Genomic DNA, 25000 nt, shown 5'->3' on the forward strand with positions numbered 1-25000 from the left:
TAAAACATCAGCCGCGTCATAATTACAAACATGTTTATTGATAAAATCCATGTCAAAATAAAGCAGTAAAAATTAAACTGGTGAAGTTAAAATGATCAAAACTTCCATCGAATCTGGTGCAGTTTTTGACACAGGAAACAAAAACCTGAAACACAAACGAGAAAAAAACAAAGTGTGAGATTTATTTGTCCGTAAATATAAAAGACGTGAAAATGAAAATTTAAACTCATAAACACGAAAACAAACCTGGATTTATTTGTAAGTGTGACTCTCGGTTCCACCGCGACCGAAACCTGAACAACACAAACATTTACAAACCACATTTAAAGATCTAATGTGGAACTTTTCTGATGGAGGCTTTGACAAATGATTTTTTTTCTCCATGGAAAAAAACAGAACTAAACCAGGACTAAACCAGGACTAAACCAGGTCTAAACCAGGACTTAAACCAGGACTAAACCAGGACTAAACCAGGACTAAACCAGGACTAAACCAGGACTAAAGTAGGTCTAAACCAGGACTAAACCAGAACTAAACCAGGACTAAACTAGGTCTAAACCAGGACTAAACCAAGACTAAACCAGGACTAAACTAGGTCTAAACCAGGACTAAACAGGACTAAACTAGGTCTAAACCAGGACAAAATCAAAACTAAACCAGGACTAAACTAGGTCTAAATCAGGACTAAACCAGGACTAAACAAGGTCTAAACCAGAACTAAAACAGGATTAAACTAGGTCTATACAAGGGCTAAACCAGGACTAAACCAAGTCTAAACCAGGACTAAACTAGGTCTAAACAGGACTAAACCAGAACTAAACCAGGACTAAACCAGGTCTAAACCAGAACTGAACCAGGATTAAACTTGGTCTATACAAGGACTAAACCAGGACTAAACTAGGTCTAAATCAGAACTAAACCAGGACTAAATGAGGTCTAAACCAGAACTGAACCAAGTCTGAACCAAAACTAAACCAAGACTAAACTAAACCAGGACCAGGACTAAACCAGGACTAAACCAGGACTAAACCAGGACTAAACCAGGTCTACATTTACAGATGATGTTGAAGTGTTTGAAGTGTTTGTACCTTTCGGTCCGAACATGGCGGCGTAGCAGGGTTTGTGACAGTACGGTTTCCCCTCGTGCTGAAAAACACAAAACACAAAACATCATCAGACGACCGAGAATTTACACGAAGGACAGAGAATCGACCCTGTGACCCTGTGGCCGTGGGGTGGGCGTCTTAAACTCTACTCCACTCTGACAGACGATATGTGGATTAATGTTTTATCTCGGGGAAAGTCCAGATTACGGGCAGGTTTTCGTTCTTATCTGATACTGAAAAAGCCGATTCAGTGTTTTCCGCTGATCTGATTTGATAAAACAGTTTTTCCGCCTCCTTCTTTCCACGGAGATAAAACGGTTTTATGTAAAAGTTCCAGGTTACAACATAAACTCGGTCTGTCGCCACGTAGACGAGAGCGACGCCCAGAGGTTACAGGTCAGATCTGTGGAGAGGAGACCAAAGACTCACCGGGCTCAAAGTCCAGAGGCTAAACCAGGACTAAACCAGGACTAAACCAGGACTAACAGGACTAAACCAGGACTAAACCAGGACTAAACTAGGACTAAACCAGGACTAAACCAGGACTAAACCAGGACTAAACCAGGACTAAACCAGGACTAAACCAGGACTAATCTATCTGATACCACATGAGTATTTTTTGTAATTAAAACTGGGGATGCAACAACAGTAGATTGGACTGGGTTGATTTGACAGAGTAGATTTGAAAGGGTTAATTTGACAGAGTTGATTTGACTGAGTTGATTTAACAGTTTTGATTTGACAGAGTTGATTTGAAAGGGTTGATTGGACAGTTTTGATTTAACAGAGTAGATCTGACAGAGTTGATTTAACAGAGTTGATTTGACAGAGTAGATTTGACAGAGTAGATTTAACAGAGTTGATATAGCAGAGTTGATTTGACAGAGTTGATTTGAGAGAGTAGATCTGTCAGAGATTATTTAACAGATATTATGTAACAGTTGATATAACAGAGTAGATATAACAGAGTAGATATAGCAGAGTTGATTTGACAGAGTAGATTTGACAGAGTAGATTTGACAGAGTAGATTTGACAGAGTAGATTTGACAGAGTAGATTTGACAGAGTAGATTTGACAGAGTAGATTTGACAGAGTAGATTTGACAGAGTAGATTTGACAGAGTAGATTTAGCAGAGTAGATTTGACAGAGTAGATTTGACAGAGTAGATTTGACAGAGTAGATTTGACAGAGTAGATTTGACAGAGTTAGATTTAACAGAGTTGATTTGACAGAGTAGATATAACAGAGTTGATTTGACAGAGTAGATATAGCAGAGTTGATTTGACAGAGTAGATTTGACAGAGTTGATTTGACAGAGTAGATTGACAGAGTAGATTTGACAGAGTAGATTTGACAGAGTAGATTTAGCAGAGTAGATTTGACAGAGTAGATTTGACAGAGTAGATTTGACAGAGTTGATTTAGAGTTGATTTTGACAGAGTAGATATAACAGAGTTGATTTGAGAGAGTAGATATAACAGAGTTGATTTGACAGAGTAGATTTAACAGAGTTGATTTGACAGAGTAGATATAAGCAGAGTTGATTTGACAGAGTAGATATAGCAGAGTTGATTTGACAGAGTAGATATAACAGAGTTGATTTGACAGAGTAGATTTTGATTTGACAGAGTAGATATAACAGAGTAGATATAACAGAGTTGATTTGACAGAGTAGATATAACAGAGTTGATTTGACAGAGTAGATATAACAGAGTTGATCTGTCAGAGTGGGAGTGTTCAGTCTGACCTCTGCGTGTGAGCCCGAGGACAGAGTCTTTCCACACTTGTCACACTTTAGACAAGGCCTGTGCCAGTCCTTCCCCAGAGACGTCACCTTCTCCGCTGGAAAACACAACAAAAACACTTTTACAACACTACAACTTTTACACTTACTAGAATAATCAGATAACCCGATGATTCGATCTGATTTTTGGTGAGTTTGTGTGAACAAGAAAAATCTGTTCATCAAAAACACCTGGTGACACGCGCCAGTGAAGCCCAGGATTTTTAGAGGAACTGTTGTATTTTTGTATTTGAAAGACAAAGTACAAAGAAATTTTAAAGATTCTTTCAATATTTCTCATTTTCGCTTTCGTTTTTGTCTTTTCCACATTAGTTTGGCCTTTTTTTAACTTTCTGTTCCTCGTCAGAACCTGCACATGAGTGAAATATCTGAGAGAAACAGACTAAACCAGGACTAAACCAGGTCTAAACCAGGACTTAACTGTGTCTAAACCAACAAAAACTAAAATTAAACTGTGCTGCTGGAGTGACATTTACAGATGATGTTACAGTGGTTAAAGTGCTGAAACCTTTTGGTCCAGAGAAATCAGATTCTAATCAGATTTCGGTGCATGTAAACATGTAAACACTGATACTGGAGGAAATGTGATAAAAACGTCTCAGAGCAGCTTTAGTTTGATCCTCAGACGTGTCATTATATAAAAAAACAGAACATTTGTGACGTGATTCTAAAGGGACTTGACCAGAGTCCGGTCACGGGGTTAAACTGATCCCATCTGAGGACTGTGGGTGTGGGACGGACTACGTTTCCCAGAGGACTTTGCTGCAGCCTCATAAACTCTCATAAAAAAACTGATAAAAACATGTTTATCTGTGAAAGTGGAAACGCCCGACGACATAAACACACCAACGACAAGACGAAAGTGCAGTAATAAAGTTTATATACTACTAATACTTATACTACTGCTACTACTACAGTTACTACTACTACTGCTACTACTACAGATGAACAATAAAGAGTTATCTAAATCCAATCTAATCCATTTTATTTCTACAGCACATTTCATAAACAAAACAGTTTCCAAAGAGCTGCACAAATACAAATAAAACAAATCTAATATAAATATAAAATAAAACTCGATTTAACGGCACTGATCCTCGAGAAGAAAATAAAATGAGTCAAATTAAATAAGATCAAGAAAAAAAATAAAATAAAAGATAAACAAAATAAATAAAAATAAATGACACAAAGGACCAAGGTCTAAACCAGGACTAAACCAAAGCTAAACCAGTATTAAACTAGGATTAAACTAACTCTAAACCAAGTCGAATCCAGGACTAAATGAGGTCTAAAACAGAACTAAACCCAGACTAAACCAAGTCTAAACCAGGACTAAATCAGCTAAAATCAGGGTAATTCGTTCATGTTTTTTGGTTCCAGTTAAAAGTCGCGCTGCAGATTTTTGGACCATAAACGAACAACTTCACGGAGGCTGATGTTGGAGAAAAGCTCGTTAGAGTCGTCTAAACGAGAAGAAATAAAAGTGAACGTGACTTAAACACGTGAACGAAACAAAACAAACTCCAGCGTTTGTGACGAGGAAACGACTCGAGTGACGTGGGCGTTTTCAGAAACACGTGTGGGTGACGCTGGACGAGAAGAACGAGCGAGATGTTTCTATGCAAACGAGAACATCCCAAAAAAAGACAGGAAAGACGAGTCGCTTTGCATCTGTCATAAAAACTCAGAGACACAAACAGAACGACCCGTGTTTCTGCAGAACGACCTGGTTTACATAAAACATTTGAATGAGACTCGGATCTGTGACCAGACTCTCCCCTCGCACTCCACACTCCACTTCAGGTCCACTGCGCTGGAAAAAACAACAAAAACAAAAGAAAAGTGATGGATTTTTTAAAATTAGCTCATGTTTTTGTCTTTTTGGATCACACAGTTTACAATTTTTAGATGATTTTATGATCAGTATTTTCAGAAATATCATAAAATGCGAGTTCAAGTTTAAAAAATCCATATTACACAAATTTCTGATCTGTTTTCTTTATTTTTTTTCTTTATGTTTTTATTAGAAAAGGTTGACAGCTTTAAAATCAGTCATATATCAGAAAAATCTTAGTCCTTTTCTGTCTTTTTTTTTTAACGACAAAAAGAAAAAACAACCCAAGGTGCCACGAAAAAGGGATACAAACTCGATTACTTTTTCCCAAATCTTATAGACATTTTTCCCTTTGTGTTTAAGCCAATTTTTCCATTTTAAATATTTTCAAAATTAAACCGAACCAGTCCTCAAGTGTTGGAAGGGTTGGATTTAGCCATTCCCTAGTTTTTAATTTCTTACTGGCAGAGTTCAGATCAGTCACTTCTTTCCGGTCAGATTGTGCTCAAATACTCGAGTAACAGAGCTTCAGACAGAGCAGTGCCTACAGTTAGCTTCACTTCACTTGGTTTTCCTCGTCTCGTTCTCTCCTCTGTGTTTTTACGCTGAATGTAAAATGTCGTGTTTACTCTCTGGTCCTGGTTCTGGCCCGAGCTCCTCACACCAGAACCTCACAGACCCGAGGCACTTGACTGAAAAAACATCCAACTCACGAGGAAATAAACGAAACATTTCCTGCACTAATCAGGAGCTCCACTGTGGGAAACGCCGGACAGAAGACAGACAGACGAGAAACACACGAAGACAAGAAACGCAACAAGAAACACGAGAAAACGACAAGAAACGCGACAAGAAAAGCGACAAGAAACACGACAAGAAAACGACAAGAAACACGAGAAACACGACAAGAAACGCGACAAGAAAACACGACAAGAAACACGAAAACGACAAGAAACACGTGAAACACGACAAGAAACACGTGAAACACGACAAGAAACGCGACAAGAAACACAAGAAACGACAAGAAACGCGACAAGAAACACGAGAAACATGACAAGAAACGACAAGAAACACGTGACAAGAAACGACAAGAAAACACGACAAGAAAACACGACAAGAAACACGTGAAACACGACAAGAAACACGTCAAGAAACACGAGAAACATGACAAGAAACGCGACAAGAAACGAGAAACACGAGAAACATGACAAGAAACGCAACGAGAAGCACGAAAAGAAACGCGGCGAGAAACGTGACGAGACAAGAAACACGCCGAAAAACACGACAAGAAACACGAGAAACACCGCGAGAAACACACTAAAAACACGACGAGAAACACGAGAAACACACTAAAAACACGACGAGAAACACAACTACACTGTGAAAAGTTCAGAGCTGCTGTGGTTTGGTCCATTAGACGTCACTGCTTTTACAGACCACGAGTTTCCACGGGGCCACACGAGAAACAGAAAATAATGTGGAGGCCGGGACCAAAATTCTTAACTAATTTCTGCATTATTAGAATTGTATTTCTTTATTTTTAAAAAAGCAGGAAATCTCGTTGTTTTGTTGAGCTGCTCAGAATTCAGATTTTAAATGGTTTAATAACAGTTTTTCTGTCGTGTGTCTGCGCTGAAATGGAAGGATCATGTTCTCTGTACTTTCCTCTGTTTTACTGTATAGTACTGTATATTACTGTAGTACTTTTGAGTATCACAGTACTTCAGTTTCATCCAAAGTACAAACAAAAGTAGGAGCGACATGTTCCAGTTTGTTCCTGTAAAATTCAGTGTCGCATTTATCAACTGAAAAGAGAAAAGTATTTTATAAAAACATCTTTTTAGCAGAAACATCGAGTCTTCTCAAGTCACAGGCCTCAAGTCCGAGTCACTGACCTTCAAGTCCAAGTCGAGTCCCAAGTCTTAGTCCATTTTATCAAGTCAAGTCCTAAAAATAGAGACTTAAATCTGACTCGAGTCCAAGTCACGACTCTGGTTTATGTTATGATAAAGTAATGAAAAAGTGAAGCTGCCGAACAAAAAATGTCATAAAAAACACCTTTAAAATAAAATCAATGCAGCTTTAGAGGTAAAATTATAAAATATGTCCAAATGAGCTGAAACGTCCCGGAAAGAGTCGAACAAACGGCCCAAACTCTCTGGCCTCCGTCTGGATCAGAACCGTCAAAAATCTGAAAACGTCCACTCGGTCGATGAAGTTTCAGTCGATTTAAATTTGAATTAATCAGCAATAAATTAAGCTGATAAAAGTTTCATTTGGACGACAGCAGGAGGGAGAAGAGAGCGACAAAGATGAAGATTTTGTATTTTTTGGTATTTCTCTGTAAACTTTGAACTTTTGATTCACACGTTTAATCAGTTTTTATATAAATACACAGTGTCCTCGTGGTTTTTTCTGCATAAATAGTCGTTTGTTTTAATAATAGTTTAACCTTTGGCGATACGACGTCATGATCTTTCCGTTATTGAGTTGTTGCCAAAACGTCACGTCAAATCCGTCGACAGTTAATGAATAAATCGAGCGCAGGGCGGCGGCGGCGGCGGCGGCGGTGATGATGATGAGCTCATGATTCTGTGGTTTTGGTCTCTACTGTAAAAGTACTGCAGTAGTCCTGTGAGTCCTGTGAGTGCTGTGAGTGTGTGTGTGTGTGTGTGTGTGTGTGTGTGTGAGTGTGTGTGTGTGCGTGTGTGTGTGTGTGTGTGTGTGTGTGTGTGTGTGTGTGAGTGTGTGTGTGTGTGTGTGTGTGTGTGTGTGTGTGTGTGTGTGTGTGTGTGTGTGTGTGTACTCCAGACTGCAGGGCCCTCGGGCTTTGTTCCACGGATCTGGGTTTTCTTTGGATCGGGGCCGAGCTGCGACGGGTCTTAACACAAGACAGAGACGCGTTTGTCAAACTGCGGGGCGCGTCCCGCTTCAGGTCCGACTCGGAGCGCTTCAGGTTCAGTTTGTGACTTCGTTTGATTCACTTTTTTGTCTTGTTTTTTTGTCTTGTGCAGTTTTACTCAGACCTGGCTCCAGTATTTCAGTTTTTTATTTAGGGGCTCAGAGTTTCTCGTTTGTTCATTTTCTTTGCAATACTGGAAAAGTTTAGTTGTTTTTGTTGTTTTACGACAGAATTTGAGCTGTCGAGGGTCAAATATTATTTCTATGGCAGATTTTTGGTTAATAAAACTTCGTAGTAAGTTGAATTTAAGTGAAAATGATGCACGGAAAATAAATTTAAGTGACGATATTTTCACGGACCGACAGCGTACGGGGAGAGGGTTTAGTCCTGTTTTAGACCTGGTTTAGATCTTATTTTAGTTCTGGTTTATTTCTAATTTAGTCCTGGTTTTAGTTCTGGTTTTAATCCTGGTTTAGTCCTGGTTTTAGTTCTGGTTTTAGTTCTGGTTTTGTCCTGGTTTAGTCCTGGTTTAGTTGTCAAGTTTTCTCTGTTATATTGTTTTACCTGCATCATTATGTCATATTTTTACATTTTAAATTGCAATGTTGATTTAAAACTACTTAAAACGACTTAAAGCTGCACTACACAACTTTTCTGATGAGTTTCCACGTATCATTTCAGTTTCGCATTTGCCACGAAACTTTAATAACCAAAAAATTTGCCATAAAAGTTCAATTTGACCTTTTACTGCTCAAATTCTCCCACGTTACAGCTGCTCGTGTTACAGCTTCCACTGGAATGTTCCGCAGTGTGGCATTAAACCTTTCAATCTCCACGGAGACAAACAAGTAGCAGCGCCACACGGGGTTAGAGGTCATGTCACGTCTACGGAGAGGCCGCCCGCTCACAGACAGAGTTTGGAGCCATAAAAACAATAATAACTGAATCCTGTTTAATGCCGCACTGTGGAACATGTCAGGCAAAGCAACAACATCTCCATGGAGACGAGGAGATGGCAGAACCGGGAAAGTGACATAATCCGTCTGTAATCAAAGAAATAAAAGAAACAAAAAAGTCTATTCCTGCAGCTCCGCCCACGACGCCCACAGATCAGAACAGAGAAAAGAAGATTCTGGAAAAATGTGAAATACGTAAAAACGGCTTTTGTGAAGAAAAAGTAAAGTAAAGTAAAGGGCGTGTGTGAGGAACATTCTGGAACAATGGCGTCCTAATGACTCCAACATGCATGAGTCAGTCTGAAAACAACTTCAAGTGACTGAACGAGGAAAGGAAACAATTACGAAAAGAGAAAAAAGTCGATCTTAACGAATGCGGCGCCAAAAACACGACAAACGCCTTTTTATCTGAAACACACATTTGAACCTCGCTGACCCGCCGAGAATTTCACCCGAACTTCAGATTCTTCAGCTTTCGTGTGGAGACGCGCCTCTCCACAGACTTTACACGTAAACCTGTTGCAGTATCGATATTAGAGCTGAGAATCATTAAGAAGTTGCCGATACGATACATAACTTCATACGGTGCACTTTTGATTCGATACATTTTAAAACAATTCGATACGGTTCAATAAAAATAAAAGTTAAATCGTGGCTGTGATACTAAAGCCCCGTTCACACTAGTGTGTATGTGAGTGGTGTTGGTTGTGGGTGCAGTGTTCGTTCACATTAGTCCGATGGAAAACTACGGAAGCCGAGAGGAGACACAACAAACGCAAACGCCGCAACAAAGACAAATGCCACAACACAAAGCAAATGCCACAACACATTAAAAAGCCACAACAGAAGTGACCGCGGGACTCTTCTTCTTCACTTGCCGCTTGATCGGTCCGTCGGAAAATAGAGTCCCGCGGTCATTTCCGTTGTGGCTTTTTAATGTGTTGTGGCATTTGCGTTTGTTGTGACTCTCGGCTTCCGTAGAAAACGTCTCCAGAGTCTGAACGATCTGGTGCCTCCAGCTCCACGAGTTCATGTTGGTCCAGATGTGACGGGGACTGTGTGGACTCCTGAAAACTCTGATCCTCTGATGTAGGAGCTGGAGTCTCGTCCTGATTGGACACTGTGTCACTGTGACTCGCTCCTTCTGATTCTCTGGGGTCATGACGTCGTCATGTGAGAAACACAAAGACAAACAAGAAACAGCCGAACTACAACTAGAAGATTTTCACGTTTTCACGTTTGTCGGCTGCCTGCAACTTCAGACACAGTGCAACACTTCCTTGATTTTACCGCTCATGTGACGTTGTGAGGCCAGTCTGGTCATGTGACTCGTGTTTCAGGAGGTTTCGTGTTACTGTTTGGAGGGAACGAACACAGAAACGACGAGTCTGGACGCAAATCGTTTTCGATATAATGATACGATGATTCGCCTCAGTGTAAATGTGACCTAAAAGTCTCTGTTTAAACCATTTCTTCTTGTGCAAAGTTCATACGAAACACAAACATTTTAATCGTCAAAACAGTGAAAATGTCAAATGTGTCGCATAAATGAGTTTCCTTCCTGTAAACAAACAACAAAACTGAAGCTGGAACTAAATAGAACAGGTCAATCTCCAAATCTGTACATGTTCAGGTGTAAAATCTCCAGGTCGATGCTGCGTCCACGTTTAGGCGACTTCCGTAAACATTAACGTTGTTTCCTCCAATGTTCTTGTGTGACACTTTTAGGGCGTTTAACTGGAAATGTGAACGAGCTCGCGACAAAAATCTGATTTCACAAAAAAATCCAAACTGATCTTTAAACTGTGCCGTCTGAACGTGGACTAAAATGACATCACCTGCTTCCTTTTCTGTTTTCTACATTTTCTGTGGAAGTTCACACAGTTTATGGTCTTTTTTTCATGAGTCGGAGAAATACTCTTTCCGTGTTTCAAAGAGAAGTTTTTTTGCTTTGTGTTTTTCATGGAACAGTGAGGGTAGAAAACTGGCAGAAGCTAAAAAACTCCAGCAAACGTTTGAGTTTTTCTGATTTACAGTCGTGTTCAAAGACAATGTGCTCTATAGATTAAGCCTGAAATCAAATGGAAACATCCGGAAAGCGCAGTGGTCTGTTCTGTTCTATAAACCTGGACTTTCCTCAGATCCAGAGGAGCGTGAGTGCGGCGGCCGCCCTCCGTCTGCGTCAAACTCGACGGGATTTAAAACACATTAAGACCACGAGCTTTTTCCATTAAGGCACCATTTCGCTCGAGCCTTTTACAAGTGACTGTAACTCACATTTCAGCGACTTCTGCCAGTTTTCTGCCCACTCCATTCCATAAAAACACAAAGCAACCTTTCTCTGAAATAAGGAAAGACGTTTTATCCGTTACATAAAAAAGGAGCATGAATTATATGAATTTACACGGAAAAAAAGGGCGGGGAAGTTGCCGATACGATAAACACCTCGATACACAGGCCACGATACGATACTTTTCTTTTTTTTTTTAGTTTTATTCTGTCATTTTGCAGCTCTACAAAACTAAACTAAACAAAACATAAACTCCAACCGCATGGATCACGAGCGAAAGTGTTTAGGCTGAAGTCAAAATTCTTCAATGCCAAACCCGATTAAACAACGACAGAATTCCAAGAAAGAAAAGCAGCGTGTGAGAAACAAGTTTGAGTTTATAATTTCACTTACGACTTATTAAAATAAACAAAGTTTAAAGCAGAATTCATTCATGCCAAAGCTCTAGATGCTTTATTCTGTTTTTAGACGTTTTTAAAATCGTCACTCAGGTTGTTCCATCAACTAATCCCTCGACCACAAATACAATCACTTTTAAATTACTTATCTTTATTTTTAAAAGATGACAAGGTTTTGTTTCCATTTATGCTCATACAAAAAACAAATAAAGCACAAAATTCATCGTCCAAATCGCACCAAAACAAAAGAAAAACACGTCTAGTCAATAGTTGAGGTTTACATATGTCGAACTTTCGATTCGATACGATATATATTTCAAATTGATTCAAAACTATTCAATAAAAAATAAAGTGTAAATCATGTCTGTGATTCTAAAAGTTTTTGTTAAATCACTTCTTCTTGTGCAAAGTTCACAGGAACCACGCCCGGTTTCATCCTCAAAACTGTGAAAATGTTCTTCCTCTGAACAAACAACAAAACTGAAGCTGGAACTAAATAATTTAGTAAAATAAACCAAAAAATTATCTTGACATGGCAGCCCACAATATCGATACTGTTTCATCACATTAAACTATTCGATATCTTGATATTTATTGATAGTTTTTAGATCAGGTGCTGTCAAACAGAGTGATGCCTCCTAGTGGACACAGACTGAACTGCAGACTGAAGTTCTGACAGAATTTTAGCTAAAAAGAACATTCTAGAACCACTGTGTCAAATACTACTACTACTACTACTACTACTACTACTACTACTACTACTACTACTACTACCTTCAGACAAATACTCCGTGCACTTTGCAGTACAAGATTACAGACTCTTGTACTCACCTGAAAACATCACAAACATTTTTAAACATTTTTTTTGCTTTTACAAGTGACTGAATTACACGCTGCAGCTCCACAGAACATTCTAGAATCACTGTGGATCTTCTCTTTACATAAGTTATCTTGGATATTATTCCGTCTTTGTGTTGTTTTTCCTTACGACCTTTTGTATAAACTGGGATATATTTGTATTATTATATTTTTATGTTTTATTTTGACTTTTATAGACGTATATGTGCATTCTCGTTTCTTGTTTTTATTTTGAATTTATAATAAAAATGTCTCTGTTTTCTTTTTGTTATTCTAGTTTTTGTGACGCGTGGAGCTTCTGCGTCCAAGTTTCAAGTGCAAAAACATTTCAAAAACATTTCAAAAACGTTTCACGGCTGTGTTTTACGTTGGATCGGACGTGTTTCATTTGCAGCTCAAACTCCGGATAAAGTGCCTCTTACATAATTCCAGCGCGTTTGTCTGCGTCCGGGCGGAGCTGCTGTCGCAAAAACATTCTCTCCCGTGATTCTAATTGTGCTGAGAATCTGAGAAACTGTGCTGAGAGAGAAAAAACTGTGCTGCAGGATTCAATTAACTCAAAATATAACTTAAATACTGCAAATTAATAACACAAATACTAATGTTGCTACTACAAAATAAAAGCATGAAAGTATTGTGATGAAGTACAGATTTTGAACATTTAAAGTGGATTTTTTTAAACATTTCTTCTCCACATTTCTACTTTTTACTGAACTACACTTTGGTATTATAGTTTGAGACCTGCACAAAAGTCTAAACGGCGTTTTTTTATAGTTTGAGAAACAAAATTATACAAATAAAAACAGCAAGAAAAAAAACAATGCACAAAATTCAGCAAAGTCTGTATCAGAATCTTTACATTTGAAGCTTTAACAGACTCAAAATGTACACAAAATACTTTTACTTTTTACTCTTTAAGTAAAAATTTAAACAGGTACTTTATTACTTTTACTTAAGTACATTTTTTCATGTGATACTTTTACTTTTATGTGAGTTTTTCTTTGTTCCAGTGTCAAAATTCAGAACTGACAAGATATAAACTTTGTTAAATAAACACTGAAAATTACTACTACAAATACTACTACTACTACTACTATCAAGTATTGTATTTAAGTATAAAGTTGAAGTATCTACACGTTACTTTAGTACATTTAAAGTGAATATTTTTTACTTTTACTTCACTACATTTGAGAGTAAGTATCTGTACTTTCTACTCCACTACACTTTTAAACAGGACGGAAAAGTAAAAGTACTTTTTTAAATTATTTACTGAGACTGAGGGGATTTTCACAATTAAATAAAATTCTACAAATAAAACAAATCTGTATCAACGTCAGCACATTTGAAGTTTTATAAAATTTCAAAATCTGCAAAATACTTTTACTTTTTACTCTTTAAGTACATTTTTAAACGGGTACTTTAATATTTTTACTTAAGTATGTGATACTTTTACTTTTACTGCAACTACTACAACTACTACTGCTACTACAACTACTACTGTAAGTACTACTGCTTCTACAAGTACTACAAGTACAACTACAAATACTACTACTGCTACTACAACTACTATTACTACTACTACTACTATTACAAGTACTACTACAACTAAACTACTACTACAAGTACTACAAGTACTAGTACTACAAGTACTACTACTACAAGTACTACAAGTATTACTACTACAAGTACTACTACTACAACTACTACTACTGTTTCTACTGCTACTACTACTGCTACTGCACCTATTACTACAATAACTACTACTACTACTACTGCGTTCAGGTACACGCCCTGTGCACTTTGCAGTACATCACAAATACATTTGCTCCAAACTGAACTTTCTTAAAATAAAATGCAAAAAATAAATGTTTATGAGAAATTACACCTCAAATATTTGCGTGATTTTGAGCCGTGTGCAAAACCCGGAGCTTTGAAAACTCAGAAACGAGTTTAAATTAAATTAAATTAAATTCACATAAATAATTCAATATCCTGGCCTCGCCCTTCGTGTCATTTTCCTTCTGGTTGATCTGTTTTTCACAGAGCGACACTTGAAACTAACTTTAATCACAAATAAATCAATAAATGAGTCTGTAAATCTATAAATCTATCGCTTTTTCTTCCTGTTTGCACGAGACCGGAAGTGAAACTGGCGTTAAAAGTGTGCACACGGTATATATATATATATTTTTTTTGCGCACGTACCGAAGTAGACCTCCTTCCCGCAGTTCGGACACTTGGGCATGTCGGACAAACACCGAAGAGTCTCCGAAGAAAATCCGAGAAAAACAAAAAACTGAGAGAAAAAGAGAAAAGCACCTGCGGAGAGAAAGAAGAGCGCGAGGCACAAGTGTGAGAAAAACAAGACGCACGCGACTTTTATACCAGAGAGAGAGAGAGAGAGAGAGAGAGAGAGAAGAGGAGGAGGAGGAGAAGGAGAGGGAGGGAGAGAGAGAGAGAGAGAGAGAGAGAGAGGAAGGGAGGAGGCAGAGAGAGGAGGAGGTAAACAGAGGAGAGAGAGAGAGAGGGAGGGGAGAGGAAGAGAAAGGGAGGAGGAAAAGAGTGAGGATGGAGGGAAGTAGGAAGGGAGGGTGGAGGCAGAGGGAGGAGGAGAGAGAGAGGGAGGGAGGGGGGAGAGAGGGAGAGGAGTGACAGAGGAAAGAGAGGGAGGACAGAGAGAGAAAGGGAGGAGGCAGAGGGAGGAGGAGGTAAACAGAGGAGAGAGGGAGGGAGGGGTAGAGCAGGAAGGAGAGAGAGGGAGGGGAGAGGAAGAGAGAAAGAGAGGGAGGATGGAGGGGAGGAAGGGAGGGCGGAGGCGGAGTGAGGAGGAGAGAAAGAGACGGAGGAAAGAAAGAGATGGAGGGAGAAGGGGGTGCAAGAGCGGGAGGGGAGAGGAAGGGAGGAGGCAGAGGGAGGAGGAGAGAAAGAGGGAGGGAGAGGAGTGACAGAGGAAAGAGAGGGAGGACAGGGAGAGAAAGGGAGGAGGCAGAGAGAGGAGGAGGTAAACAGAGAAGAGAGAGAAGAGAGGGAGGGAGGAGTAGAGCAGGAAGGAGAGAAAGAGGAAGAGAAAGGGAGGAGGGAGAGGATGGAGAGAGAAAGGGAGGAGGCAGAGTGAGGAGAGAAAGGGGGAGGGAGGGGGGAGAAAAGAGAGGAAGGGAGGGAGGAGGCAGAGTGAGGAAGAGAGAATGAGTGAGGAGGAGGTAAACAGAGGAGAGCGAGAGAGAGAGGGGTAGAGCAGGAAGGAGAGGAAGAGAGAGAGAGAAGGGAGGAGGAAAGGGAGGAGAGGAAGAGAGCGATGAGTAATGATGAGGGATGATGGGCTGAGGAGGAGGGAGAGAGAGAGAGAGAGAGAGAGGAAAAATAAAAAATGGCTAGAGGAAAAAGAGAGAGGAGAAAGAGAGGCACAGAGAGGAGAGAGTAAAACAGTTTTTTTTAGCTTTAGTTCAGTAGAAATCGGCGACTCCAGAGGCTGAAATGATCCAGTTGATTCTAGTGAAGGTGTGTGGAGTTTAAAAACACAGTGGAGCTCTTCCTTCCTGGTTTCACTGACTGTGTTTGTTGTTGTTTTTTCAGTTTGAGAGAAAAACTCCGTCTGAATCTGTAGTTTTTTTGTGAGTTAAAAAAACAAAACTCCAGGTCGATTTGTGACGAGGAAACGAGTTTAAAATAGAAAATAGAAAATAGATCCGTCACACACACACACACACACACACACACACACACAACACACACACACACACACACACACACACATACACACATACACACACACACAGAGAACACACAAACATACAGAACACACACACACACACACAGACACACACACAAACACACACACACACACACACACACACACACACACACACACAGAACACACACACACACACAGAACACACACACATGAATCATTTAGCTCAGGCCTAAGCTTCTATTGTTCACAGAGCTAATATTAGAGCACAGAGTGGAGCAGAGTGGAGTTTGGTGGAGTTTGGTGGAGGTGTGTGGACGGTGCTGCAGATTCTCAGACTCTCAGACTCTCAGACTCAGATCATTAATGCTGCAATTATCAAGTGTAATAAAACTTCACCACTGCAAACTGTGTTTCTCCTGAGGCTGTTGGGACGAGCTCGTGTGAGTCACGGTCCAGGACAAATCCATGCGTCGTTCGTTTCATTATTTGTCTCCAAAACCAAAATGAAAAAACAAATAATGGCCGATTCCTGTTTACAGGACTTAAACTGTGATGCTGGACTGAACCAGGACTGATCCAGGTCTGGGACCAGACTGGGACTAAGATGAGAACTCAGACCGAGACCAGACAGAGACTGAGACCCGACTCGGACCAGACCGGAGGCTCAGAGCCCAGGGCCCAGGGCCGGAGCTCGAAGCTGAGGCTTGGACTCTGCGGAGGGTCAGAGTCAAAGCTCAGAGTCCAGCTCTGGTCCCGCTCTGGTCTCGGTCTCAGTCCAGCTCTGGTCCCGCTCTGGTCTCGGTCTCAGTCCAGCTCTGGTCCCACTCTGGTCTCGGTCTCAGTCCAGCTCTGGTCCTGCTCTGGTCTCGGTCTCAGTCCCACTCTGGTCCTGGCCTGGTCTCGGTCTCAGTCCAGCTCTGGTCCCACTCTGGTCTCGGTCTCAGTCCAGCTCTGGTCCTGGCCTGGTTTCGGTCTCAGTTCAGATCTCAGTCCCGCTCTGGTCCCGGTCTGGTCCTGGACCTGGATCAGTCCTGGTTCAGTCCAGCATCACAGTCACTGAAGTCATGTAAACGGGAAACGGTCGTTATCTGTTTTTTCCATTTTTCATTTAAACACAAAATCTGAAAACTGAAAAAATGTATCAGTATCTGTTTTTTCATTTTGGTTTTGGAGACAAATAATGATGAAAACTGTTGTTTTTTCATTTTTTTATGTTTGGTTTTATATTGAAAAACGAATGAACGACTGATACGTGGATTCAGGACACAGACGAGTACAGAAGTGTTCAGAGTCACACAGGGTTCAGCTCCAGTCAAATGAAGCTCATCGAGGCTGCGGTTACAGAGCGAATCTGGAGTCGAGTTCTGTACTGAATTTTTTAAAGCAGTGGTTCGTAGGATTGGGCAGTGTCCAAATTTTGACACCATTAAACCACCTCAGGGGTTTACAGTTTTACCATTTCACCTCTGTACATCTGTGTGTACACACTCTGACACAGAGAGAGAACACCCCTCTGACACAGAGAGAACACCCCTCTGACACAGAGAGAACACCCCTCTGACACAGAGAGAACACCCCTCTCACACAGAGAGAACACCCCTCTGACACAGAGAGAACACCCCTCTGACACAGAGAGAACACCCCTCTGTCACAGAGAGAACACCCCTCTGTCACAGAGAGAACACCCCTCTGTCACAGAGAGAACACCCCTCTGACACAGAGAGAACACCCCTCTGTCACACAGAGAGAACACTCATATTCCAGCACACAAGGAAACAGATGTTTTTATCAGAGTTTACAGTTTATGTAAATGAGTCATAAGTTTTGGTTCTTTAAACACATGTGTCAAAGTTGTAGAAGTACAAGTATTTTTTGGGACCGTCTCTTGTGGTTGGACTTGTTGTTACGGCTCCAGGTTTGCAGTTGTAATTTGCTTTGTGTGTTTTAAAATATTTTTCTGGCACGATTTGATTCCTGCTGTGGGAGTCCTGGCTTGTGATTGGTGGAGCAGGTCTCCGCCCACCTCACCTGCAGACTCCGCCCCCTGTGTAAGAGGATGACCTGCACCTGATCGGGGCTGCTGGTCTTGGTGGCCAGTCAGACACTTTGTGTTTGCAGTGTTGTGGAGTAACAGATTACATGTACCAGAGTAATCAGAGTACAAATGATGAGTAACTGTATTCAGTTACAGTTACTGTTTCAGTGAGTGGTAATTGGATTACAGTTACTTTGTTGAAATAAATCGGATTAAACAGAGGGATTTAACTGTTTTCACATTTTGCGCTATACCCTTTTTTTTTTTTTTTTTCTTTTTTCTGTAATTCCACTCATTCCCGGAAACTAAACCAGGACTAAACTAGATCTCAACCAGGTCTTAACCAGGATTAAAACCAGGATTAAAACCAGGTCTAAAACAGGACTAAATTAGGACTAAAACAGGACTAAAACCACAACTAAACCAGGTCTAAACCAGGTCTAAAACAGGATTTAACAGGACTAAATCCTGCTGTGTGGACGTGTTTCTTCTTCTTCTATCAATAATATTTTTAATATGTTTAAGTAAAGTCTGGGCTTTTTATTTTCTTTTATCAGACAAAACTTCTTATGTGAAGATTTCCTCATCTTTGTTTCTCTACAACAAATCAAGTAATCCAAAGTAATCAGATTACATTACTCACTTTAAGTAATTTAATGAATTACATTACAAACTATATTTTGGAGTGTGTAATCTGTAATCTGTAGGGGATTACATTTTAAAAGTAACTTTCCCAACACTGTGTGTTTGTGTTCGTGTGTGTAGTTCTGTGGCTTAGTTCTGTTTTGTGTCTTTTTTTATTTGGTCACTCGATTCTGTTTGTGGGTTTATGTGGTTTAATTTGGGGAACGTTTTCTGTGACCGTCCAGACACAGAGTCCAGACGGCTCTGAGGATGAACAAACACCCGTAACACTTTATAAAAATTACACCTTATTTAGCCTTAATAAAGCATGAACAAAGACTTAATTAATAATGAACAAAGACTTAATTAATAATGATTCAGGCTGAGTAACTACTTAATTACTGCCTTAATTAGCACTTGCACTTCATTTGCCTGTGCTGTAAATAATTACTCATAATTATTTAATACTTAATTACTCATGAACTAAACATTTGAGCATTTATTAATCATTAGTAAACTATGAGAGAATGATTTACTAATAATGTAATTCAATGATCATTCAGGCAGCGTTTATCTGTTAGTTAAATCTTTTTGAGAGATTTTCTAAAGTGAAGACAAATTATGCTTTATTAAACATTTACTAAGTGTGAATCATTGTTAATTAAGTCTTTGTTCATTATTAATTAAGTCTTTGTTCATGCTTTATTAAGGCTAAATAAGGTGTAGTTATTATAAAGTGTTACCCAAACACCTGAACTCGCCTGGACTGAGGAAGTAAATGTGGAAGAGAAAATTATTTTTGGGCCCATGAGCCGATGACACAAACCCTGAAAACAACTCGACATGTTGGGTTCACGTTTATTCACAGAGTCTGAACCGCTGGAGCTGAAAACGAGGAGAGAGCGACAAAATGGAGTCTTGAAAATAAGAGATTAAAGATTCGTCAAACACAAATGACTCCGGATCAGCGTTGGGAGGTTCGGCGTCGAGGGGGAAACCGCTGTGACCCGGAGCTGAAGGTCGAGGGTCACGCTGCAGGACGCGGCTGAACCTGATCATTTCCTTTTTGTTTCTCACCAGACCTTAAAATCCTCTTGTTACGACAGCGAAACAATCATGAACAAAGAGGAGTTCAGGTGCCTCCCGTCTCTTTTGTATCTCACGGCCTTTACAGCGTCATGAAGTCATCTGAAACCCGCCAATTACATCGTGCGGCTGCTCCTGTCTGCTCCTGTCTGCTCCTGTCTGCTCCTGTCTGCTCCTGTCTGCTCCTGTCTCCTCCTAGTAACAGCGCCGAGTTTACACCAAAATACAGCCTCGTGTCTCTTTAAGCCGATTCCTTTGTGATAAATGCCGTTCGTTTTCCATTATGACTCTGTTCTCCGCGCGTTTACGAGGCCGACGTCTGTTTGCTCGAGTTACACAAAGCTGCAGATAAAAAAACCGCACACGCAGCCATAAAAAACTCACTCCCAACTCACTCACCGTCGTTTAATGAGCAAATGATGATTTAATTGTTTGTTCATGTTGCAATAACCGAGTCGTTTGTTCAGATTAACGCTTGAGTTTTCATCAGTGAGCTTCAAAGCGACGCAAAATGAGGTGATTATAAAAGTATTTTGAATGTCTCTTTAAATGATGTTCAGTTTTTCATGCTGCTGATGATATTTTGCAGCTGAAGCAAACTGGAGGCACTGCTCTGTCTGTAATCTGAGGTTTGTTTTGACACAATCTGACCAGAAAGAACTGATTTATCTGAACTACAACAGGTGATAAAAACTGTTAAACTATTTTAAACAGGATCATGAACGTCTGGACTGACCACAGGAAAATGAAAATGTGCTTTTTAAATCACTTTGGGATTTTTTTCTCGACATTTCACACTTTTTGGTAGAGTTTTGTGCGCATACAGTGACCAGACGTCCCTGTGTCTCTGTCCCAGTAGATTTATACAAAACCACTGATTTGTCCCAATTTTATACAAGAAATGTCCCAGGTGTCCCTATTTTTGACCAATTTTACACCTGCCAACAGTAAAAAAAAGAATAAATTGTCATTTGTTGAGATAAAATACAGAAAAGCTGCTTAAAAATGACAAAAACACAAAGTAAATGTGACGAGACTGACTCATATTCTAATGTCACTTAGTTTAGTCATGAGTCGTTTCACAATTTTATGATTATTAACCAGTGTTGTCGTCAAGACTAAGACCAGGACAAGACCAGGACAAGACCAGGACAAGACCAGGACAAGACCAGGACAAGACCAGGACAAGACCAGGACAAGACTGAGTCCACGGCCCATCGAGACCAAATCAAGATCATCTTTGTCATTTTCTACATTTATTTGTATTTTGGCACAAATATATCAGTGTTTTTATAAATCTGTCTCCATTTGATTTGGTTAATATTCATTTATACTTAAAATAAACCAAACAAACAAACAGAGCTGCACTGAAACTGAAACACTCTGTGCACCTTTTTTGGACGCTCACCCTCTGGCACTTTACACAGAACTGCTTCTGAGTGAATCAAGTGAGGTTTTTTTTCAAGTTCATCACATTTACAGTCACATTCTCTCACTGGTTTTGCAGTGAGATTTAGTCTCTGCACATTTACCAACTGTATTTAAATATGATCGAATTCACCGAGTGTCAGAGTCACAAACCGCCACTGACGTCCTACAGTCGGAGCGGCAGCATTTCCATTTTTTATCAAACGTCTCTGCACTCCAACTTTTTTTTCCTTAGTCGGAGCGGCAGCACTTTTGCTTTTTTTTTCCAACATTCCGCATAACGACACTCAAGGGAATTCTTAATCTCCGGCAGCGCTTTTTACAGGAGGATATTTTCACAGACTGGTGACGTAGTCGTCTGGTGCACGGAAGGAGGCCTGGTCCGTGCAACACGCTTCAGTCCTCGTCTAGTCCTGGTTTAGTCCTGGTGTAGTCCTGGTTTAGTCCTGTAGTAGTCCTGGTTAGTCCTGTTTACTGTTAGTCCTAGTCCTGGTTTAGTCCTGGTTTAGTCCTGGTTTAGTCCTGGTTAGTCCTGGTTTAGTCCTGGTTTAGTTTAGTCCTGGTTTAGTCCTGGTGTAGTCCTGGTTAGTCTTGTAGTCCTGGTTTAGTCCTGGTGTAGTCCTTTTAGTCCTGGTTTAGTCCTGGTTAGTCCTGTCCTGTTTAGTCCTGGTTTAGTCCTGGTTTAGTCCTGGTTTAGTCCTGGTTAGTCTGGTTTAGTCCTGGTCCTGGTTAGTCCTGGTTTAGTCCTGGTTTAGTCCTGGTTTAGTCCTGGTTTAGTCCTGGCGATCGGCTCGGTGGTTGCAGTGTGTTTATATTTGTGGCGTCTCACGCTGCGCGCGGGAGGATGCACGGCCTACGAGGCAAAAAAGGTGACGCTCCAAACTTTGAGCAGGTCGTCAGAATGACGACATAAAAAGTGTCAGGATGGAGAGATGTGGGAATGATGGATTGTCGGGTTTAGGGTCTGTCGGAATAAGGGTTGTACTCCAAGTGTCAGACCTCGAGTCCAAGACAAGACCGAGTCCAAGCACCTTCAAGACCGAGACAAGACCGAGTCCAAGCACCTTCAAGACCGAGACAAGACCGAGTCCAAGCACCTTCAAGACCGAGACAAGACCGAGTCCAAGCGCCTTCAAGACTGAGTCCAAAAGCGCTAGAGTCCAAGACGGGACACAGATCGTATAAAAGCGTCTTGAGGCCGATCTCGAGACCAAGACCAGCCTCGAATACTACGACACTGTCACCAACCAGCACAAACCAGGGATTTCCCAGTTTTTTATTTTGAAAATCTGGTCACCCAGTGTTTGCTTTGCGTCGCCATGGGAAACCGCTGAACATTCCGTCAGTAGAGATAGGACGTAGAACACCCCCGGAGTGACGTCACCGCAAAGTAAACTGAACCAAACCCTAATCTGACCCGAACATTAACCAGAACCTGATTCCTGATTTACAAAAAACTCAGCGCGACTTCACTTTCCTTTCCAGTTTTATTCTCTGTAAACTTTCACTGTCACTGATCTGAAACAACGACACAGATGAAGTTGAGATTATTATCGCGTCGAACAAAGTCATTCTCATAAAAGCAGGAGCTCCTGAAGTCCGTTTGTGTTGTCACTCCTGTGTTCATCGGTCACATGTCGGTCAGACGTTTATTGTTCTCTTTATGGAGACGTCCCAGTCAGTTTAATGATTACAGCGTTCGACTTTGTACCCGGGACACTCCCTCGCCGCACGCGCTCACGCCGTCCATCATGCGCCCTGACATCGCCGTGGCAACAGGGTCACGCCAAACATAAACAGGAAGCCAGAAAGAGACGAAACTGAGAAACTGAGAAACTGACGCTGGTTCTGAAACGATCAAATCTGAAGTGAACGTGTTTGAGAAGAATGTGGCTGTCGCTGGTTTCAGATGATTTAAAATGATTAACAATACAAAATTCAGTTGTTTTAAAGTGAATTCTTGGGTCAAATACCAAGTTGAACATTTGTGATTTTATTTGGAGGTTTTATTGTAAAGTACAGTGAGAAATCTGGCCCTTGCTCCCATAAAACTATAATAAAATCTGAAGTTGAATCCAAGTTGACGTCGTTTTGTTTTCAGTGGCCTCTGCTCTTTTGCCTCATCGACCCAAAAATAATTTTCCCTTCCGCAGAACTTCCTCAATTGCTGCTGTGTTTCAGATGAAATCGCAACATTCTACAGGCCGATGTTGAATAAATACAGACGAGGGAAGCTCAAGTTAATGTTGTTAAAATGCAAAATGATGTTGGTAATTCATGGATTTCAGGTTTTAGAACGGGGCTCTTGAATAACTCGAATAATAGTAATAATAATAGTAATAATAATAATCATTTTTACCGATCAAGCGACAAGTGAAGAAGAACTACAACGTGAAAAGTAAAGGAACGGAGAAGTTGGAAACGTAAGTTAAAGTAATTTATTGTTTTATCATTATTCGTTTCACGTTGTAGTTCTTCTTCTTCACTTGCCGCTCGATCGGTCCGTCAGAAAATAGAGTCTCGCGGTCACTTCTGTTGTGGCTTTTTAATGTGTTGTGGCATTTGTTTTTGTTGCGGCGTTTGCATTAAAATAGAGTCCTGCGGTCATTTCCGTTGTGGCTTTTTTTGGTTTGTTGTGGCTTTTTGTTGTGTTGTGGCATTTGTATTTGTTGCGGCGTTTGCATTTGTTGTGATCCTCTCAGCTTCCGTATGTTTCAGATGAAATCACAACATTCTACAGGTCGATGTTAATAAATACAGACGGGTGCAGCTCAAATTAATATTGTTAAAATGCAAAATGATGTTATTTTAGAACAGGAGTCTCCAGCCTTTTTCCTCCGGTGAGCTCCTTTACAAAACAAAACCAAACCACCAGACAGATCCTCATTTTAGTGATCGCAAGAAAATGAGACGATGATGAGAAAGAGTTTGAGTCTCTGGGAGCAGTTAGAGCCAATGAAACATAAACCTCTGTCCATTTATTAGTGCACAGAGCTTCAAACTGACACACGTCCAACAGTAACAGTCGTGGAATTAACCACATTTTTGTTTTGCAACACGATGGTGTAATTCTGAAATCCCTCGGTTTGGAAGGAGGCGGAGAGACACAGGCTCCTGAGATAAAGACTGGAGACTCGTGGTTTAGAAAGTGACGATGTCAGAGGCTCAGATCAGAGCAAAATCTGTCTGTCATTCATTCATTCATTTTTCAAAATAAAACCAAAAATAAGAAAACTAAAAAACAATTTTCTTCATTATTTGTCTCCAAAACCAAAATGAAAAAACAGATAACAATTCGTTTTTTCAGTTTTCAATTTTGTGTTTAAATGAAAAATGGAAAAAACGGATAATGGACTGAACCAGGACTAAACCGTTTTCAGTCCTGGTCTCAGTCCTGGTCTGGTCCCAGTCTCAGTCCTGGTCTCAGTCCCGGTCTGGTCCCAGTCTCAGTCCTGGTCTCAGTCCCGGTCTGGTCCCAGTCTCAGTCCTGGTCTCAGTCCTGGTCTCAGTCCTGGTCTGGTCCCAGTCTTGGCCCCGGTCCTGGTCTCAGTCCCAGTCTGGTCCCAGACTTGGTTTAGTCCTGGTTTAGTCCAACATCACAGTTTAAGTCACGTAAACGGCCTTTATCTGTTTTTTCCATTTCTCATTGGACAAGGGCCAGTTTTTTCTCTTAATGATTTTGCCATGAAAAATCCAAAAAGTAAATTCACAAATGTTTGACTTGATCATTTTTATTATTGACTAGACCCAAGAACTCACTGAATGACAATAAAATCTGCATTTTAAAACTATTCATTTTGTCCGCCGCCTTCTCTTTTACATAACACAGGAAAACAGAATAAACCAGCAGCACTGTGACTGTGACAACACTGTTCACACTAGTGTGAACGGGGCCTCAGTCTCGTCTTCAGACCTACTTTTATTCTCTGGTTTTTAACACCGCGTGAGTCGTTTGCTCCTCTGTGTCTTTTATTTATTTGACTTAT

At 40.5% G+C, this 25000-nt stretch overlaps 3 protein-coding genes across 4 annotated transcripts in view; 1 reads left to right on the plus strand and 2 right to left on the minus strand.

The window, feature by feature from the left end:
• Positions 1-14518, minus strand: part of crip1 (cysteine-rich protein 1) — a 116379-nt gene extending 101861 nt beyond the window's left edge. Inside the window, exons 1-5 of one of the 2 annotated variants that reach the window (XM_055159163.1) lie at positions 14356-14515; positions 2856-2950; positions 1089-1146; positions 247-293; positions 17-145 (exon numbers count right to left, since the gene is read on the minus strand). In XM_055159163.1, the coding sequence (XP_055015138.1) occupies positions 253-293; positions 1089-1146; positions 2856-2950; positions 14356-14395 (234 nt within the window). In that variant the 5' untranslated portion in view covers positions 14396-14515 and the 3' untranslated portion in view covers positions 17-145; positions 247-252. Of the gene's footprint in view, positions 1-16; positions 146-242; positions 294-1088; positions 1147-2855; positions 2951-14355 lie in introns of those variants that run through there. The other variant, XM_055159166.1, reaches the window with a different exon arrangement.
• The window catches only part of LOC129410510 (zinc finger protein 271-like), a 688773-nt gene that overhangs the window by 243490 nt on the left and 420283 nt on the right, over positions 1-25000 (minus strand). The window lies entirely within an intron of this gene.
• LOC129410602 (zinc finger protein 286A-like) overlaps positions 1-25000 on the plus strand; it is a 46815-nt gene that overhangs the window by 5807 nt on the left and 16008 nt on the right. The window lies entirely within an intron of this gene.

The sequence above is a fragment of the Boleophthalmus pectinirostris genome, unplaced genomic scaffold (genome assembly GCF_026225935.1).
Source record: "Boleophthalmus pectinirostris isolate CB_2022bp ecotype Guang Dong unplaced genomic scaffold, ASM2622593v1 HiC_scaffold_10, whole genome shotgun sequence".
Classification (NCBI taxonomy): domain Eukaryota; kingdom Metazoa; phylum Chordata; class Actinopteri; order Gobiiformes; family Gobiidae; genus Boleophthalmus; species Boleophthalmus pectinirostris.